At 43.0% G+C, this 21,461-nt stretch overlaps 1 protein-coding gene across 3 annotated transcripts in view; it reads right to left on the reverse strand.

Moving 5' to 3' along the window:
- Positions 1–21,461, reverse strand: part of WWC3 (WWC family member 3) — a 183,232-nt gene that overhangs the window by 14,852 nt on the left and 146,919 nt on the right. For 2 of the 3 annotated variants that reach the window (XM_019495020.2, XM_059720926.1), the window contains 7 exons: positions 19,929–20,049; positions 16,331–16,405; positions 12,438–12,524; positions 10,849–11,041; positions 6,180–6,347; positions 4,384–4,535; positions 1,753–1,912 (listed from right to left, as the gene is read on the reverse strand). In XM_019495020.2, coding sequence (XP_019350565.2) covers positions 1,753–1,912; positions 4,384–4,535; positions 6,180–6,347; positions 10,849–11,041; positions 12,438–12,524; positions 16,331–16,405; positions 19,929–20,049 — 956 coding nt within the window. The remainder of the gene's footprint in view (positions 1–1,752; positions 1,913–4,383; positions 4,536–6,179; positions 6,348–10,848; positions 11,042–12,437; positions 12,525–16,330; positions 16,406–19,928; positions 20,050–21,461) is intronic. The other variant, XM_059720925.1, reaches the window with a different exon arrangement.

Below are 21,461 nucleotides of genomic sequence, written 5' to 3' on the forward strand. Positions count from 1 at the left end.
ATTATTTTTGTCCTGATTTATCTGTTTGTATAACGTATATAGAGATGATTGCATAAAAACTGAAAATAAAATCTTACTTTTGTAAATTATGTGTATGTGGGGAGCTTTTGGAGGGGGCTGTGACAGGGTGGGGGTGGGTTTTGGGCCACCGCCACACAGTCTCCTGTCCCTTCCATGGCGCAGAGATCACGCTGACGGTGGCAGCAGGACCGGCAGCAGGTAGCAGACCCTTGGGACACTCCTGGCCTGATACAGCCAGAGCCACCCACCAGCACGTTGCTCCGGCTGAATCCTGGGAGGTGCATGTGGTGGCACAGAGCCCACCCAGCCCAGCCCCACTGGCACGCATTTTCAAACCAAACCAGGCTGGCTCCATGCCAGCATGTGGGTCTCCCAGCACTACAGGCAGGAGCCACCTGCCATTGGGCTCGGCCAGCTCTATGCCTCCATGTGGGGCTTCCAGCCCTCCAGCAGGGAGCCACATGTGGAGCCATGGAGCCTGCCCAGCCTGATGCTGCATGGACCAGGAGCCACAGGGAGTCGCGCACCATCAGGTCAGGCAGGCTCCATGCCACTATGTGCGGCTCCCCCCTGGAATACTGAAAGCCCCATGTGGAGGCACAGAACCAGCCTGGCCCAGCCTGATGGTGCACAGCTCCCGCCTCCAGTGCCAGAAGCATCGTATGCTAGCATGGAGTTAGCTTGGTCTGGTTTGAAGGCATGCAACAGCATGTAATGACACATGCATTTCCCAGGATTCAGCCAGAGTGTGCGCTGCCAGGGGGCTTTGCCTGTAGTGGGCCAGAAGCACCCTGAGGACCCACCACCTGCTGCTGCCGCTGGTGACGGGGGCTGCCCATCATGGCAGGGGGCCCACACCCACCCACAAACACCATGCCCCTCCCCGCCACTGTGGCAGGAGGTCCCATCCCCACTCACCAGCCGTCCAGTTAGGAGACATTGCATTTGGAGTGCCAGGAGCCCCAAGGAGGTGGAATCACAGACCTGCCCAGTCCAATGGCGCGCGATCTCTGAAAGCCTGCCTCCCACCAACTTTCAGAGGGGTAGCTGCAGGCCAGTAATAATTGTTTTTTGGAGTCGCCAAAACTCTCAGTTTCAAAACCACTGCGCTATGGGATAAATTTATTTCACTTTTCCATGCTTAAAGCACACATTGTATTCTGTTTCCAGCCCTAGCACAATAGGGCAGGGCAGCATCCATCTCACTGAGCTGCCCTCCCTCTAACTGATTTTTCTTCCCAGCCCCACATATTTTCCCCATCTGGCTGCCCAGTTGGCCAGTTTCAAGAGGAGGGCTGGAGCATGCTCAAGCTTGCTGGTTAGAGAACTTTGTTGGGAGATAGATGTAAATTTAAACTACCTCTGGGTGAAGGGGACCCTAGAACATGGCTCTTTCTTTGGCCACTAAGCTACATGGATAAAAGGTAGAAAGGTCCTTCTCCCACTTCTCTTTCATGATTAAACTCTTGTTAGTTGTGGCTTCTGTGACTAAAGCTTTGGAACTTGTCTGACATTATGCAAGTGCTTGGGCAATTCTATTCTGCCCTAGAGCCTCTGCAGCCAGCATACAGCCTTCTCAGCATGCTAAGAAAGGAAGTGCAGGACAAGCTGCGCATCAGTGCCAAAAATTACACTTACATGGCTACAAAAGTGCCACTTGGGCACATCAAGGTGAAACATACAGCGAGTCTTCTGTGCAGAAGGCTTTTCGGCAATATCTTCTTTACTTACCTTTATAGGTGGGGGCTGCACTTTTCCAGAATTGTACTGGCCTGCTTGAGCTGGAAATGTATGTCCATGCAGTGAGTCACCGCAACATGCCTCTGGATAGGGAGGACTGGTCTGCGTGCAATTACTACATCCACTGTCAACAGATTCTGCTTGCCAACTCCTAAAGATACAATATTTTGAGACACTTGTAGATTTGTATTGGAATTGCAAGAAATCACATCCCTTCATTCATTTCTGTTTCCAATCAAGATTTTATCATTTGTAAGATTTTATTTCTACAGATCAGATGCACATTTTCTGAATGACGTCTTAACCTAGATGGATCTCTGAGATACACAGCCAAAATTAAATTTTTCCAAGGCAGAATCAACTTTTCTAATTTTCTCATAAAGTCGCTTCATGGTTTTGGAGCAAAACAGAATAAAATACCTCTAATAAAGTACTGCAATGATCTATCAGTATTCAAGAATAAGTATGATATGAAGTAGAATTATCACACAAGTAAAAAATTGTATTAGTAAATTTTGACTACAAAAGAGAAAAGAATAAGATTAACTAATTAAGGTATTCAGTAGCCAATACCTTACTTTTTTCTAAATGTCTCTCATGATAATAGAAGAAGGGGGTGTTGCATAACTACAAGACAGAAGAATGTGGATAAAAAAGGTATGATTTGCTTTGCCATATAAAAGGGTATTTTCTGATGTCATAATCAATATCAAAATTATGTGGGTTTTCCCCACTGAGGGCAGCATGACATCTTGCTGTTTTTCATCCTGTTGAATGCTGCTACTGGTGCCAAGAAACATAGAAAGCAAATTACATTTTTGTTTTTAATGGCTGAGTCCACTTTTGTGGAACCTGCCCCCTTTCTTACTAACAGGGGACAGCCATGTTAGTTAGGCTTATAGTACAGATAATTTAATATCATGATACTGACACTATATCCCAAGCCACTTGGAGGTGGCCCACCTAACTTTCTGAAGGAAAAATAGTAATGTTCATCTTTGGTGAAACTGTTAAAGTTGTATCTTTGTAAGAATCAGTAACTAAACAAACTTATTCCATGGGTCTTATCTCACAGACCAACTACATGCCTGGTTTCCTACAGGAATTCCAGCAGTGTTATAACAAATTAAAAAAATGGACAACCTGGAACTTATATGACTTATCTACTCTGGTCCTCAATTACAAAGAAAAAGAGAAAGTCAAAGTATCATGGTTTGAAAAGCCAAATCAAACTGCTGATAAAGCTTTCTTTCAAAGGCTGGGGATGGCAAAATGGTGCTCCATTCTTGAATATAATTGCTAAAGGCATCTTATCAATCAATACAGAGGAATAGGAATCGCCAGTCTCATCACTTTTCAAAGTATCTTGAGAACACAACATCTTTGTGTTGAATTCTTCTATGGTTAAGTATACAAAAATGGGTACCATAGTTCAGATTACTGAAAACTCAAAACCAATAAATGCTCTAGTTTGAAATGCTAATGACTGAAAAGCCTTGGGGCCTCACTGCATGATCCTATGTGTTTGCATTTTGACATAAACATGTAATGGGGTCCAAAAATTGCTGCAGCTGAACACCTGGCAAGTTCTGCCTTGTTAGTAAACTAGGTTCTGCTAATACATGCTACTATGTCTATTTCTAAAATTGCTCATCTTTAGTAACTGCTCAGGTAATTTGGGTGTCAGACACCCTCTAATTAAAGGACAATTAAATGCACTTTGACTTTGTTCTACCATTATCTTGTCATTCTCTTGTTCCCCAAGTAAAAAGCATAAATTTTGCCCTCAACTCAGGCCCTGGCAACAAAATCTTACCACTTTTTGAGCTGTGAGTCTTCAGAACCAGACCTGTGTGGACCTGTCTATTTCTCAAGTGTCCTGGGCAGGTGACAGAACAAGGAGCAATGGTGTCAGGTTGCAGGAAGGAAAGTTTAGGCTGGAGACTAGGAAAAACTCTCTCACACAAGGAGGGTAGGTGAAACACTGAAATGGGTTACCAAGAGAGGTGATGGAATCTCCTTTCTTGGAAGTTTTTAAGACCCTGATTGAGAAAGCCCTGCAACCACCTACTCTGGACTCCTTTAACAGTCAACTGGATGTTTATCTTGCTGGGATCCTGTGACTCTAGCTGACTTCCTGCCCCTGGGGCAGGGGGCTGGACTCAATGATCTTCAGGTCCCTTTCAGCCCTAATGTCCCTGAAATCTATGACTGGAATGATCTAGTCGGAGATGGTCTTGTTTTGAACAGGGGGCTGGACTAGATGACTTTCTGAGGTTCCTTCCAACTCTAATTTTCTATAATTCTAACTACCAAAGAACAATGTTATACAGTTTACCCCCTATGTGTATAGAGAGGGCAGGGGAAAAAAAGATTTTACTGTCAAGATAAAGTTTACTTTGTAGCAATCTAGCTTTTCCTAGGAGGTAGACTGTCATCTAAACAGGAGATGAACCAAATTAAATATACGCACCTGCAATGATAAAACAGGAGAAGAGAATTGAATACAAACAGAAAGCACAGAACTCCCCTTTTTTGTAGTCATGTTTGAGAAAATAGCCAAAAGCTTCAGCCAAGACCTTACAAATTATATGTGCTCCATATTTTAACTAATATTTTTACCTCTCTGATATAGCTTCTGCCTGATCTTCCTTTCTTTCCATCTCTAGGATTTCTTCCTCTGTGTACTCCAATTTCACACGCTCCTCTGCCAATTCTCTCTCCACTGCTTCCAGCTGGGCTGTGGTCCTTGCTAAAAGGGCTGTCACTGCATCCTGAAAGTAAAACTAGACTTCAAATGACACTGCTTTAACTAAAACTTAATTTTTGTGTATTATTCAGAGTGAAAGAATTGTCACCATATGACTCAGAACAAGTGTGTGTCCTAAATTATTATTTTGTTACTAAGTGATTACTCAGTTACTGAAACTTCCACAAGAGTAAGACTTTCATTAGAAAAGAATGAATGTTTCACATTTATTTTTAAAATTAAATAATATATACTTAACAGGATTAGTTGAAGTTAAGCACAAACATATGTATTAAGCCATATACAAAACCCTTACTTTTAATGAGCTATGAAAAGTTGCATAAGACTTATGATTTATTTCCAAGACAAACATTTTCAGATTTTTGATGATTAGTTTGTTCAGCTAAAGCAAATCACAAAAAAGTATTCATTCTTTTTCAGAGCCAAGTAAATGCAGCAACATTTATGGTAAAAGTAACTATACTTCTTTTACTGCAAAATGCAATATGCAATATCGCAAAATGCTCACATTGAACTTCATTGTATGATACAGCACAATGATTCCACCAGTATTACAAAGCATTCAGTGGTTCTCAACCCCATTTTGATTTTTTTACTGTAGTATGAATCAGTGGGGATCAACTTAACTGAGCCTGCAGACCAGATTCCACACATGGGATCAGGCCAGAGGCCTGATCCAAGTCATGGCTGGTATGCAGGGTCAGGCTGCAGGTGCTATCCGGTGTGCTGGCTTAGCCCCACATGCCAGATACAGAGGCTGAGGAATTCCATGCTCTGGTGTGATCAATCATGCAGGACCATGTCATTTGGCTTGCAGGGCTCTCCACATATCCAGAAATTTGGTGGCTGGGGAGAGCCAATTAATGCTGCCACTGCTCCCCTGCCAATCAAATTTCCAGACTGTTGAGCAGCCCCATGGGCTGAATGACATGCCTCTGTGGGCTGAATCTGGCCTGAGGGCTGGAGGTTGAACACCATTGATATAAATGATAAGTTTATTTAAATAATTTCCGGGTTAAAAAAATTTTTTCTTCAAGACTCAATATAACCATGCAGCTTTGTTTAGATCATTTGCCCACATATAATGGAGGCAAGTTATGTTTTGGGTATTGCTTGGAGTACAGTTTAGGACACAGCTGATCAACTGGCAGACTGCAGGCTTCTACAGCTGCCTATTCCACCGCCACACAGTGGGAGAGGGGACCTGGAAATTGGGGGCTGTACACTGCTGGGGCTGCCTGCGTGGTGGGGAGTAGGGGGACCCCACTAGGGGGCCAAACACTTATATGGCAGCAGAAGAGAAGAGGGTATGAGGAGAGGTGGTCCCCAGATGGACTGAAAATGGATACCCCTGGTTTAGGAAATCTGTTTTTATGATGTATTTATTTTTTACTGTGAGCCACCCTCAGTCTTTTTTTATGGAGAGTGGCATGTAAATCAAATAACCACTTAAATTAATGATCACTATAATAGGTGATACACATTTTTCATTCAAATGTCAGAGACTCGAACAAAAAGCAAACTTAAAATGTGAGTCTCTGCAGTTAATTTCGCACAGAAACAAAAGCAAACAAGTTTACAGAAAGTGAGCATCTGTTTACAGTATTTAAAAAACAAAAACAATAAAAACATTCCTTCATTGCCATACCGTTTTCACTGTAGCTGTATTTCCAGAACACTGCGGAGTATTTTCTTCACACTGGCTTTTGTCCTTTGCCCCTTGTGGGTCTGAACCAGTGAATATCTGGACAGAGTACCAGTGAAGCTGCATCTCTCTGGAAGTCTCATAATCAGCCAGGCTGATTTGAGCAATGCCCTGTAAAAAATTACACCAACTGAAGTCAACCAATCAAAAAACAGACACTTTCAAACCTAGTCCATTTAACTGAAATACTTTGTCAAAACTAATACTTATAGCTTTCAGAAGTGGTGGGCAGAGGGTGACAGGAGATTCTTGCTTTTCTCTGCTTCTTTACAGTGTTAGAAAAACAAACATGTCTTATTTTCTTCTTAACTTCTTTCCCATCTAATAGGGGTCTCCAGCACTTTTTAATTCATACTACTAAAACTGAGTTCCTTGATACTGACTGGGGATGGTGCTATTATTACTTTCAGCTTTTGATATTTTATATCAAATTTCTGCACACACACACACGTGTGTGTGTGTGTGTAATATATATATGAGCTACATTGTCATTAAGTAAAAAAAAAAAAAATTGTCAAGCCATTGAATAAAAAAAAAAAATCAATTGGTCATGTTTTATTTGAAAGGTCTCTCTGATGTAATTCTAACAGTTGTCCAGGCCTCAAGACTGTCTTCCTCCAGGCAAGTGGAAAGATGGTAGGGACATATGCTGGAAGACTGGAATTGCAAGGTAAGTACCAAGAAATAGAATTTTCCAGCTTTCGTTATACATTGTAAAGCCAAATAGGGCACCAACACAACATTTTTCTAAAGCATTTTTAGAGCTATCAAAATCTAAAGTGACCTATTCTATTATGTGGGTCTATATGGCATGTCTGTCTAGTACTGCATTAGATACAAAACTGAGGTGACTGAACATATACAATTTTCTTTCATTTCCTTCTCTGTACATAATTTTAAAAATTGTAGAGCCTGTAATTCACCTACCTACAATTTATACCCTCATTCAGTTCTCAGTGGAATGGTTTTACTCCTATACTAGTGACCTAGCAGCTGGATATATGATTTAACTGGAAGAGGAGTTTTATTATTATTGAAAAGATCAATTATGATAAAGTACAATGTCTTTAACAATACAGAAGGATATGAACATATATAGAAACTGTATTCAAATAAAAAAAGGGTTCATCAGAAAATATGTAAAATATTTATTTTATTTTGCTACCATAATGTCAGTTCCCTGGGGCAGTGTATAAACAGGTGGAAAGGGGACAATGGACAAATGCTTTTGAAATGAACAAAGAATAATGTCACATCAGAAACGTAATAGAATATATAATTATTGTATCAATATACTGTGTACCAAAAGGAAGACACTATCATTTTTTTATATTTGTTGACTGTTCAAAAAAGTGTCTTGTTCCACCACTGATATTTAATTTGGCATAATGTGAGAAGCAAAGCCATATTATCTAAATTATGTCACCCTTCCATCAACGGTGGAGAGTTTTAACTTGTTTTTTCTGTTTAGGCACAAACGTTCTTCTAGGAGACAGCTTTGACAAACACAGATGATTAGTTGAGTCTAACTAAGGTGGAAGCAGTTCAGTAACTTTAATATTTTTATTTCCTTTCTCCATACATGAAGTATTGGACAAGCTGATAGAGCATTTCATATTTCCCCCCCTAATTTGTTGCAAATGTTTTTTGCACTTAGTCTTGACTACTTTCATTGAGAGAATCACTAACCAGCACTGTCTAAGTGCAGAGAAAGCCACCCTCACAAATGGCAGAGAAAGGTGAGCCTGACATTTGGATCAAAGGCATGCAGAAGGCTGTTATTTTACTGGAATGGATGTTGGAACTGTACTACAGAAAGTCACCACTCTGGGCACAGAAAAACAGAGGAGGAACAAACAACTAAAACAGCATAATGTATTTCCATTACATACTTTTCAAGTCAATTTAACAGAGAAAGATAACTGTAATATTTAGCTAGAAATAAGCCTGCATGCAGATTAGAGAAGTGTGGTGTTCTTAGCAAACTTTAGTTAATATTTGTTCACATGCCCTCAAATGCCATTTTATAGCCACTGCAGGAAAAGATATTTCTGTATCAGGCCAGGCCTACATGTAAAATTCTATTATAACTCAATAGGGGTAGAATTTTTTCCTATGCAGACATATCAGTAAAAGCCCTATGGTTGATACAATTAAGCTAGCATAATGGTGCCTAAATCTATACCTTAGGGTACAGACTTTTTTTAGACCCAAGGCACCCCTGGATAGACTTTGTGGCAGCTCTTCGGTTTTCACTTTTTGACTACAGAACAATTTAAAAAGCAGTTTTTCTATGCTGTGGATTTCTATTTGAAATCTCGGGGTTTCTCTCTTGAATCATCTTTGCAAACCTAACAGTGCTAATATTGTGTGGCATCCTGAGGCACTCTTGAAAGGACCTTGAGGCACCCCATGTTGTCATGACACCTTGGTTGAGAATCACTGGCAAAGGCAAACAATCAAGTTACTTGACTACAAACAAATGAAAGCCTGTACCCTGTACAAACCAAGGGTAAGCTATTTTGTTTAGCTTTTACCAACCCCGGAACAACTGTAGGCATATCAACAGTTACTGTGCATTGGTTATTCTATGTTAAGTCCCCACTTTGTTCATACCCATACTGATAAAACTCATTTTGTATTCTGAGTCAGAATAAGCTATATCAGTGTACTAGTGCACACTAACAGGAGTGGTTTGCTGCTTTCACAATATAAGAACACTCAGTGACAAAAATTTCCAGCACAGAAAATCCTCGTGTTGTTCTGGTCCTTTCTATACTTAGAAAACATCCCCTTACAAGAACCTGACACACTTCTGAAATGTAGTTAAACTGTGTGTTAGTTATATTTGTTAAAAAAAACAACCTTATTTTTATAGCCTAGGCAGGACCAGAGAAAACTACACAACTGAATCAAATAAATTTTAAATCAAGTTAACTAAACGAGTAGAAATCCCCAGGATTTCAATGCTATGACTTTTAATTTTTAGCTTGTTTCTTTAAACATTTTGCATGGAGATTTTCACAGACAACTGAAGAGGAAAAATAGGTTTTGAAAATCCTGTCCTTATCAGATAAAAAATAATTTCTTATTTATTAGTAGGGACCTACTTAATTCGCAGTTTTGTGGAAACTGAAATTGGGGATTTTCCACAAAATCAACAACAAAAAAATTTGATAAGAATAAAATGCTGACTCCCCAATGGGAGCCAGCAGTCCTTACTGCTGGGAGGGAAAGCAGAGAAGGGCAGCAGAGAATATGGCAACTGCCCCTTCATCCCTCCTTTCCCTGTCAGGGCCTCTCTGCCAATCCATACTGATGGACAAGACCTCTCTACTGATCAGGACCGAGATACTGGGGCCATCACAAAATGCCTGTGAAATCAGCTCTGCGCTCCACAAGTGAGCCGTGAAAAACCCTTTGCCTTGCCATGATTTAAGTAGGTCCCTATTTATTAGACAAGTATCAAACAGGCAATGGATGCTTACCTGCAAGGAAAAATAGTCACAAGTGCATTTAATTCATAAAGAAGTTCCTTTATGAACCCATCATTTTAAGATTCTGTACTTCTCCTATGCTCCTAGCTCTCTCGCATCTTTAAACAAGGAGTGTCAAGCATATAGCCCATGGGCTGTGTCTGGCCCATGGGACTGTCTCCTCCAACTTCCACAGCTTCTGGTAGGCCTGAGAATTAAGAGGTGCGGAGAACGGGGGACAAAGCCTGCTGCAGAACTCCAGGCTATGGGGCCATGTTGGGAAGGACCTTCTGCAGCACAGGGGTGAGCAACAACTGTGCCAATGCAGTGCTGCCACTTGCACTACTCCCTGCTCCATCACTGCTGGGTCCAGACCAAGCCAGGGAGGAGCTCCACAGTCCACACGCACCCTGAGGGGATGGGGTGAGTTGGACACTGCTGCTTTAGACTAGTGTTTCTCAACCTCTTTCATACTGGGACCCATTAATATAACCATCAGCTTGCTGTGAACCACTCAGTTCCTGACCCACAGAGTCTCAATCTCTTTCTCTCTCTCTCTCTCTCTCCCTCCCTCCCTCTTTCCCCTCCAGCTGCTGCATCCGGCCCCCTCCATCCCTCTGCCAACACTTTATGCCGCCTGGCTGTCCTCACCACACCCCCACACTGTGTGCTGGCTCCATGCAGCCTTGCAGTGTTTCTCTTAGACCGCCCCGCGACTCTTTAAAATCTTCTTGAGACCCACTTTTGGGTCATGAACCCACAGGTTAAGAAACACTGCTTTCAGCTACATGGAATATGCCACATTTTTTCACATACACAGCTTGCTTTTAAAGGCATAATGATAAAAAAAAATAATAATATTTTTCTGTAGTGAGTGAGTAGCAGCAGCTAGAGAGCCAAACCTACACATCGTTCTGCTCCCTGTGGATCACTACAGATTTTACTTGAAGTTTCACCTGGAGTGGCAGAAACTGATTTTACTCTATTTCCTGCATACAGTGAACAGTCCAATTTCCAGTAGCTGCTTTTTGGGGAAAAGGTGCGTGTGTGTTATGTGATAAAATTCAGTAGTTTTGCTAAGGAACATTTAACAAAGCATTCCAAGACTGTACTTCAGGCAAAATGGAACTACTTACCAACAATTCTTCTTGTTGCTGATGGTCGACTGAACAGATATACAATTGCAGCGATTTTAATTTCAACACGCTTGAGGGCACAGGGATTCGGAAAACTTCATTAAAAATTAACGGAGACTGGAATTCTAAAACTCTGGAGCAGTACGTAGTTGGTGTGCCTGACTCCAGCGGTGGCAAGTAAACTCTAACATGACTAGGAACAGCAAATGAAACAAATAAACTCAGGGTCATGGTTTTTATTTTGGGGTTTGCTTTTTTTAAATGTTGCTAAAACTCAAATTCTACAATAATAAGAAACAAGGGTGCACCGATAAAGTTTCTTTGGGCTGATACTGATGGCTGATTATTAACCAGCCATACTGGCCAATATCTACCCGATATGCAGCCCGGCACCTTGGTTAGCAGTGTCTGGCTGGTAAGGGGGAGGGAGGAGGGGAGGGAAGGGGCGTGGGAGGGAAGAAGGCAGATCGAGGCCTCTGCAGTTAGGGAGCAGTGCTGGGGCAGAGGCAGACACTGCCCAGTTGGGTCAATGCATGGGACAGTCGTGAGTAGCTCACTGGGGGGCAGCCCCCTTCACTGTGTGCACCCCTGGGGGAGGCACGGAGGGTGTGCGCCTCCCAGATCTGTGAGTGGGGTGATGCTGGGTTGCCGCTGCCGCTTGGGGCGATGCTGGGCTTGTCTCGGCGCAGGGGGGTAGGCCAGGGCTGCACCTGAGCCGGGCGGCGGCAGCACTGGGTGGAGAGCACCCCATAGCCCTGTTACTCTGTGACCACACATGCATTTGTGTAGCTTTAGGACACAAACCCATTTAAATTATTTTTAACTGGACCTCCAGTGGGTAGAAAACAAATCTAGTTATCAGAAAAAACTCTCACTCAGTAGCGTTTATGGTAATTTAATAACTGTACTGGGAAAAAATAATTTACAACAAAGTGATGAATTTTCATAAATTTTTCATACTGACACAGCTAATTTCTTTGTTGAAATCAATTTAACAATCTGGGTTTTATTTCAAACAGGATCTGCAGTCACAAAACCCAGAGAAATAAACTATTTTTCTGGGTATCAACCAAAAGGAATGTAGCTATATTATTCAATTATTATTACGATGGTACATTTAAAAAGTTGTGAAAACTACAAGACTTTTATCTTGTAGATCTTCACATAATGTAATGCTGGAGAGAAGTTATATTTTAGGGGTAACAACTACAATAAATATCTTCTACTGTAAGACTGGGTATTTGGGAGAAGGGAGGGGTACGGGAGGGTAACAGAAAAGGAGTTATGAATTTGTTCTCATTTCTGATGAAGATGATGGAACTAGACATGGATTATTAGAGCTCCCAACAGTATGTCCTTGCATAGGTAGAACGTTGCCATGATAAATAAAGAGGTTTCCATAACAGTTACTTCTTCACATTCAGAAACATTATTACAACAAGACAGACCTAAGAGCAATGAAGATGTTTTGCATACCTTCCAAAACACTGTCTCATTTTACATTAAAAGCACCTGGCTATATTAATTACATATTTAGGAACAGGCAAAAAATAAGCAATAATCATGCTTGTGGTGCAATATGAGCTTACATTTTGCAGCGTTCTTTCACAACAAGACCAGTAAAATTCTTCAGCTGTAACACATGGACTAGAAGACACTCGCTTTCACTATCATGCCTGGAAAATAAATTGCTCAATTAAGTTACCCACACTTCATTATTTAGCTGGACAAATTTACTGCATTTACTCAAATTCAAGACAAGGTTTTTTCCACCATCCAAAATGTCCTGGGCTGGAGCCTTGTCTTGGCTCCAGCCCAGGGGACACAGTAGGTGTGGCCCTGTACCTGATCCCAATGCCAGACATGCTTCTGTCACTACTCTTGGGGGCCAGTATCACCATGTGCTCCATGACCCAAGTCAAAGCAGGGTCAGAACTAGAACCACAATTGAGGGGAAATGGTGGCAGGGCAGGGGAAAGCAGCAGACAGAGCCAAGCAGGGAAGCAAGTGGGTGGAGGGCAGATACCAGGTTGTGCAGCACTGTGGGGGTGAGAACCAGGAACCAGAGAAGCAGGTAGCAGGGGTAGCAAAGGGGTCAGGCTGCTTGACTTCTCCCACTTCCTGTCTCCCATGCTTCCTGCTCCCTTGCTGCTACTTGCCTCCCTGGTATTACTTTCCCCACTGCAGTGGTGTTGGGGATGAATTTCAGACAACCTCCAATACTTAGATTCTATACATAGAAAACTATAACAAATTAAAATTTTCTACGTACAGAATTCAGTTTCTTTGGGGATGGGGAGTTGTTCTAAATTTGAAGTAATCTTGGAATCAGGTAAATATAGTAGATGGAAGGATAGAAAGGAGGAAAGAGGAAAGGAAGGGAAAGCAAGGAATAAAGTACTCTGTGCAGTGAAACAGAACTTTTCTGTACATACAGTTAAATTGAGTTTGCATCCTAAACGATTACAGCTATCATAGTAACAGGAAGTACATTATAAAATTACATCAGCTAGACTGACGATGCTGACATACGTAACAACTGAAACATTTCCAAGTTAAATGCATTTAGATCTGCTTCAAAAGGAACTGTTCCAGCCACATACACTCATTCCTATGCCATTCTGATAGAAACATTTCAATGTTGTAGTCGCCTTTAGCGGTGGCAATGATTCAAATATAGCAAAACCACTACAACTTTTGCCCCTGGATCAAGTAATGTTAAACAGTTTGGGATCATTAGAATAATAGAAAATTAGGGTTGGAAGGGACCTCAGAAGGTCATCTAGTCCAACCTCCTGCTCAAAGTGAGACCATCCCCAACTAGATCGTCCCAGCCTTTGTCTAGCTGGGCCTTAAAAACCTCTAACAATGGAGAATCTACCACCTCTCTAGCGGGCCTGTGCAAAGCAGCAAGTATTCAATTTGGATTCGGCTGATTTGAGGGACAGTGATTCAATTCAGTGATTCGAATCACTGTTCTGATTTGATTTGGCCAATTCGGATTTGGAGGTTCGGCCACTGAATTGGCTACCAAAGCTTCAGACAGCCCTAACAGATAGGGGTACGTTCCCAGGTGGTGAGGGAGGGAAGGAATGAGGCTGGGACTAGGGAAGGGGCGGGGGGAGGGGTGCCATTCCTGGGGCTGCACCAGAAATGCATACCCTTGGATCTACGTACCAGATGACAGCAGGCTGCCACTGCAGGCTGGGGCCAGGGGTGGCGCCAAGCTGATTTTTCCTGGCATTTGGGGTGAGTGCACCAAGTGCCAGAAACAGCCCAGTGCCACCACCAGCCCCAGCCTGCAGCAGCAGTCTGCTGTCATCCCACGTCCAGATCCGGGAGCACTGGGCTCTTTCTGGTGCTTGACACACCTCCCCCCGCCCCTTCCCTAGTCCCAGCCTCACTCCCTCCCTCACCACCTTGGGAACCTATCCTTATTTGTTACATTATAAAGTGGGTTTGCTTTATGTGAGGGGAATCCGTATAGCAGGGGTGTCCAACCTTTTTGAATGTGGGGCCGGATCACGAACTTTATCACCCAGTGGGCCGGGGAGCCATATTCAAAGACGTCACAAGAAGTGTTATCGTATCAGGAAGTGATGTCACGTGACCTTTGACAGCAATGAAGTTGCAGAGGTTGACATGGTGCTGGTTAACGAGTTGACATGGTGCTGCAGGAGCTGCAGGACCCGCCTGGGCAGAACCGGGTCGGCACCAGCCAGGAAAAGCAGCATGCAGCTGAAGCCGCCTTTTCATGTGCTGCTGGGGATGGGAGGAGGTCGGCCAGGTCTGCACCGACCAGCAGAAGCACCGGCGGAGCCTTGTGCTGCTCGGGACTGACCAGTGCAGGCTCGTCCCATCCTGAGTGGCACACAGCACCGCCGCCACTTCTGTTGGCCAGTGCAGACCTGGCTGGGCTCCTCCCGCCCCAGCAGCACATGAGAAGTGGCCCCCTCAGGGCCTCGTGTGCAGGCGGCTGGGCCCGGAGAGCTGCAGTGCCTGGGAGGAAACTGGCCGGGGGAGCAGGCACCGCCTTGCTGTGGGGCAGGGCAGCGGGGCTGGCTTGAAATGGGTGGGTGAGGAGGTAGGCGTGGGCCAGCAGTGCCAGTGGCCACTGCTTGGCCTCCCACGCAGGGCCGCTCCCCCGGACCCCACAGGGGTAAGCAGCTCCCCTCCCCTCGCTGCCGGCTGGGGCCCGCGGGCCAGCTCTGCCCACCTCACCACAGCAGGAGGTCAAAGCTGGACACTATTTCAGATGTGGACTGGACACAGCTTGTTTGCAGTAGCTTGTTTGCTACTCTCAGCTTGTTTGCAGTAGCAGTTACAACATAATAGCTGTCCTTTTTGAAAAGTTCTCCTTTTGAAAGGACTCTAATATATACCCCAGCAGCTTTATCACTTTTTGCAATTTCTTAGTTAGTCTAATAAATATAATCTCTGAACCAAGAGTTTTAGAGTTTTGCATTTCTTTTCGTCTCAGACCAACATGGCTACTAAATATATCCCTGCAACATTATCTATGAAATTCAAGCAATAAATGCAGATGAACTTGAATTAACAGGCGTACTTTAAGCTATTTTCATAAAGGAAGGGGAATAAGTTGTACTGACATAAGGCACATTTATGATACTATAATTTTGTCCACAGTAGCCAATAGAATTATTTTGAAACTGAAATATTGGTAGTTTAACTGGTACAAGATCTGAGTGTAGGGCTGACTTCAGAAAACATATTCCTTACTTTACATGGGACATCATCTACAGTTTACTTGGGTCTACACTCTTGAGTAGGATTCATAACCGTACAAGGCATTGATTTCTTTTGTATCATCATGAATTTGAAAACTGAACAAAAATGTTGACACATAGTCACAAAATGAGATTCTGTGTTGTGCTCATCAGGATGCAGAAGAGAACTTGCAAACCATGGGGAAACACTTTCTGAGGACTGGAGGGAGGCCACAGCAAAACTTTGGGCAGCTTTATGTGCCTGTTTAAAGTTATGATAGGCTCTCTGAGCTGCTTAACAAACAAACAAACAAACAGTACTTGCTTCGAACCTCCAAAGTACTGTATGCTGTAACCTACCCCAGGCACACCCAACTCACCAGCTGGACCTGTACAGTAAAAGGGAAACATGAGGGGGAAAGCCTAACATCTACCTTTTACTGTGATCGCACAGGTGATGACCTCAAACACAGACACCCCCTCACTTCTTTATTCAAAGAAGCAGTGCAAACAATCAAAAGTATACTGGAAACATAGCAGGAAAAATAATTGTCAAAAGGAAAATTAATAGGAAGACAGAAAGAGGCAGTATATACACCCTGCAGGGGATAGTCCACAGCATCTAGCAAAGGGCCTGGCTTAACTTCACAACCTGCTACTGCTGTTCTTTGACAAGGTGTACTGAAAGTTAGGAGTCAGGGATGAGAATCCTGGTAGGCAGGATCTAACAAGAATCAGATGCTGTCATTACTCACAGAAATCCAACATGTATTTGTGGCTCTTCACTACTGGTAGCATCACTATAAACAGGTTCTTCAACATCCTCATTCCTAAAGAAAGAAATAAAAGAAAAGATGACAACTGTAAATCACACACTGTTTTATAGCAGGACTTTATTTTATGATTAAAACGCATATAGAATCTGCATAATGCAAAACGTAATTTGTTTTGTGACTTGCTCATGTAAACCACTATTTAGCAAGTCCTATCAAATAGCCTGACTTGCTAGTTTAAAAAAAATTACTATCAATTTAATTTTTCTTCTCAGCTGATGAAATGCTTATGACTAAAATAATAATGTTAAAGGCTAACAGCTTTATTTAAATTTTGTGAACTACATACTCATGAGTAAAACAGGAACAAACGCTTGATATGAAATTATATCTTTTAAAGGAACAAGTGTAACTTTCTTAAAGTACTTAAAACTGAAATTTCTGTATCCAAAATATTTATACCCTGTTTCAACTGAAAGAAATATTCCTTATTTTAAGTAATGGCAGTTGAAAGAGAAGGGTAAGAATTTGACTGAATGAGACAAGGATCCTGGAACCAGAACTGGCCATGCCAAGACTATCAGAATAAGATTGACATTTTCTTATCTGAAACTTAACTAGAAAAACGAGGGTAAGCTTATAGTATGTAGGGCAGAAGCAGAACTAGGATGGGACAATCAGGGCAGCCTTAGTGACTTATTAAAATAAAAAGCCACTTTCCCCCGTCAGAATTCAGTGGAGAACATCCACCAGTTTGCATGCTGGTTTCTTAACTTCTCCAGTGTATATATGAAGAATGGGTACCTCTGAAAGGCATCTCATTAGGGATGCCTAAGGAAACCATATCAACTACAGGGGAGTGGGTAGAAACTGGAACAGGACCTCCAATGTCTGTCAGGCAGAGCATGATCTCTCTTGATTGGGAAAAGATACAGCTAGCGATAATTTGGGTAGCCAAGGTGAATCAGAGATATGGTCCCATTAATCATCTACCCTCTCTCCTCTCAAAGTGTCTGTAAGTGTTCTGAGCTCTGAATATCTTCTGACACTGATGAGGAGGTGTCACAGAGCACTGAGGTGCCCTGTGCCTGAAGAGGGGAAAACTGCTAGGCAAGGAGCTCTAGCAATGACTAAGGAGCACAGCTGTGGGTTGCCAGGTCGACCAAAGCAGGTCAGCTGACCAGAAGGGGCAGGGCCTGGCCCTTATAAAGCCCCGGAGCTGAGGCCTGGGGCAGTTCCCTGCCAGCAGCCAGAGAGGCAGAAGCTCTCTAAGGCAGGATGCGAGGAGAAGCCGAACTGCAGGTATAGCTTGACCTGAGTTGAGCCATGTTGTTTTAGCCGAGCGGCTCTAAGTTATGTTATAGCCTAGGGGCTTGTGTGTTTTGCTTTGTTGTTGTTAAACCAGTGGTTTGGGTGAGGCTATAAGGGGATGGAGATCTCATAGGGGACTCACAGCGGAGTGCGAGGACCCCAGTGCCAGCGGGCGCAGCACACAGGGTGCATAGACCGCAGCCGCAGAGAGGGGCGTTTGAGAAGCCCTAGTGTGGGCGCAGCAAGCCCCAGAAAGGGGACAGCACTATTGAGAAGCCCAAGTTGGGCACGGCGAGCCCCAGATAAGGGGGCAGCATAATTAGGAAGCCCAAGTGTGGGCACGGCGAGCCCCAGAAGCGGGGGGGTCGCACTATTGAGAAGCCCAAGTGGGGCACGGCGAGCCCCAGAAGGGGGGGGGGGGAGGGGGTTGCACTACTGAGAAGCCCAAGTTGGGTACGGCGAGCCCCAGAAGGGGGGGGGGGGGGGCGCATTACTGAGAAGCCCAAGTGGGGCACGGCAAGCCCCAGAAGGGGGGGGTCACACTACAGAGAAGCCCAAGTGGGGCACGGCAAGCCCCAGAAGGGGGGGGTTGCACTACTGAGAAGCCCAAGTGGGGCACGGAGAAGGAAGGCCCAGAGAGAACAGGAAGGGGCCAAGATTAGGATAGACCTGAGTTAACATCGGCGAGGTGTGGACTGCGGTGTAGGGGAGGAAATGGAGCCGCAGATAGCGCCCCCTAGCAGCGGGGTAGTATAAGGGCAGCCTCCCGCTAACTAATTCTAATTAATTAATTAAGAACAAGGCATGGCAGGCGAGTAGGCTGGCGGTTGCCCCAGAGACGGGTGTGTGGGCCACAATGAGGGCGGCCCAGAGCAGCTACCTGTCACAAGAGGCTAACAAGAGTGAACATGCTATATCCTCTGGCTGTTCTGATGGCCTCAGTGCCAAAGAGAGGACTCTCAGGGAACTCTATGGAAAAAACACTGGGGGCCCATTTGTGTCAGTGAAATGGAGATGGAGAAAACAGTACAGAATTAGACTCTAATATATGCCTGTAAACCACCAATCCAGGCCATTATGGGTTTGAGGAACAGGTGTGGTTTGTTTTCTTAATAAAAAAATTAAAAGGGTTGCCAACAGGAAAACTATATTTAGAGAAAAGTTAAAGATGCTACAGAATTACTGTGGTCTTTAAAGTGAGAGCAAGAAGCTTCAATTGAAGCCAAGCAGAGGCTGAACACTGAAAACACAGTAGGCATATTCTACCTTTTATGTTCTCACTGCAAAGCACAAAAATGTCAAGGTATGTGCAAATTGCACCAGCAATACTATCCAAAAATCCAAGCTTGAATACACAAAACTCACTTGCACTTAAAGTGGAGCATGCAATGGACAATCACTTGATGGAGAAATATTAGATTCTGCATTGTTCTACAGCTGTCAATAGTCTTTATGCTCAACATGAAGCAAAATACTGAAAATCAGAAGCCAGCTATTGAAAAGGTTATTAGTTCATCTAATCCACATTCCTGGATTACATGTTACACTGGTAATTAATAACTGATTAGTAAAGGGCCTCCTACTACCCTTTCTCCATAGTCCAATGGATATCAATTTTAGAGATTTTCCCTGATATTTCCCCAAAATACTTTAAATTTATTCTTCCTCTATTTCCATTATTAAGAGAATGCTCTCCTCAGAACCCTCTTAGCCTACTTTTTCCAGCTGCTCTTTTACAAAATGTTCAAATACTGTGAAGCTTGCTCAAATAATTCAGGAAGAATTATGTAAAAAATACATTTTAGTTTTAAACTGTTTCCATGTTAAAGTCAATTATTTATTCCCTTAATTGTTGCTGTAAACCTTCAAGTACCTAAACTATAAATTATATTTTCAGAATATCATTTTTATATTGATTCACCTGAAGTGAAGTGAGTATAGACACCTAAATCACAAACGTGTCAGAAAAAGCCAAGGAAGCCAAAATAATTCAGGAGAGAAAGAAGGAACAATTTTCATGGAAATTCATAAGTATATGAAAGACAAACTGGAAGTAACAAATACTTGTGAAAATGACAGTGCAATTGCATGTAGAAACAATTCCTTTCTAAAAATATTTAATTTAACCTAATATTTTTACATTTCTAAATGCTAGCAATTACCATTTATCCATTATCAACAGGATCTGATCCATTTCAGAAATTGATATTTTTGCAGACTGGTAGAAAAAAAGGAGATTTCCAGTTTATTATGCATTTATACACCTGACCTTTTGCTTAAAGCTTCAAACACGCCACTGTCACTAGCCAGTGAATAATCGGATAGACATGCTGAAACTCGCCTGGCTCTCCTCTCCGACCTTCTAGCACTGTCTTCACGCAGAGTTACAGCTGTAAGAGAAAAAAGCAAAGAAAGGTCAAATTGAGGAAATCTCTCATAAAATACTATATACGGAGTGAATTCAAATCTCTCAAACTACATTTAGAACAGTCCATGAAAGTACAGGTGCACATTTTAGAATACCACCTCACCTTTGAAAAACACATACAGTAGATTTGAGTTCTTTTGTTGGAGAATTTCAAAAGGAAGTATGAGCCTAATTTCTTCATGAAAAGAATGAATAAGCTGATTTTTCTATTTGTACCAGTCCTTACTTTTTCTAGAGAACTATTATCACTGGGGCAAACCTTAAATTACTTTAGCCCCAGCCTACACACACACAGCCACTTTAGTAGCTTTATTTTTAGTATTTATCAACTAACCATCCCTTAATAAACAAGTAATAAATAGGAAACCTCCATAAAGCATAAATCTTTTAAGCTGGCTAAAAAATAACGATTTAAGAAGTAATCTGACACCGGTGGTGTTTTTGTGGGGCTTTTTTGTTCTTAAATATTAATTCTAAAAGTATAAATATTGTTTGTATCATACCAGAATAGCCTCTTATTTTTTTTTAAACAATTTGAGGTGCACTGTCATGATCACTGTGAAATTTTTGACTTTTCAAACAAATGTTGGAAACTAGTGAATTGAAATTACTGTATTTACTCAAATATAAAATGAACTCCCACCCCACCATCAGCATGGGGGGAAAAAAGCCCCTGACCTTATATTTATATACAAAGAAGAGGGGGGAGCAGGCAGCTGTTCTGGTTCTGACTCTGGCCCTGAACCGAGGTCAAGGCCAGAGTCTGACCCATAGCAGCCTCCTGCCTGTCCCGCCCCCACCAACCTTCCACCCTCTTCTCTCCCCTCTTACTGTCAGGCGCAGCTAGGCTCCAGCTTGGGCAGGGGTCTCTCTTGGACATGGAGCACATGGAAACTCCTTCTCCTGCCTCACCAATTAGGAGTGCCAACACCGCTGCATGGCCAGGCAAGGGCTAAGCTTCCAATGCTGTGCTCTAGGACAGAGCAGCCATGGCAGTGTCTGACAATAAGAAGGGGACGAAAAAGAGACTGAGGGAAGCAGGGGTGGAAGAGGCAGAGACTAGAGGGAGAGGAAGAGACTGCGTGGTGCTAGGGGATGGGAGGTGCAGGTATGGAGGGGAGGCAGGGAGGCTGCATGAAGAAAAAATAAGACAGAAGGCAAGGGGCCACCTGACCTCTCCCCACAGCCACTGTTTTTCCTGCTGTAGCAGTGAGGGCCAGGGATTCAAGACAACTCTCCAATACTTAGATTCTACAGCTGGAAAATTATAACATTTATTCATTTTCCATATATAGAATCTAGTTAGTAGGGAGGGGTCAGCTTCCATTTGCTTAAGTATGGTAAATTCTCTCTCTTCCCATTGAATCATAAGTA

The sequence above is a fragment of the Alligator mississippiensis genome, chromosome 1, assembly GCF_030867095.1.
Source record: "Alligator mississippiensis isolate rAllMis1 chromosome 1, rAllMis1, whole genome shotgun sequence".
NCBI lineage: Eukaryota > Metazoa > Chordata > Crocodylia > Alligatoridae > Alligator > Alligator mississippiensis.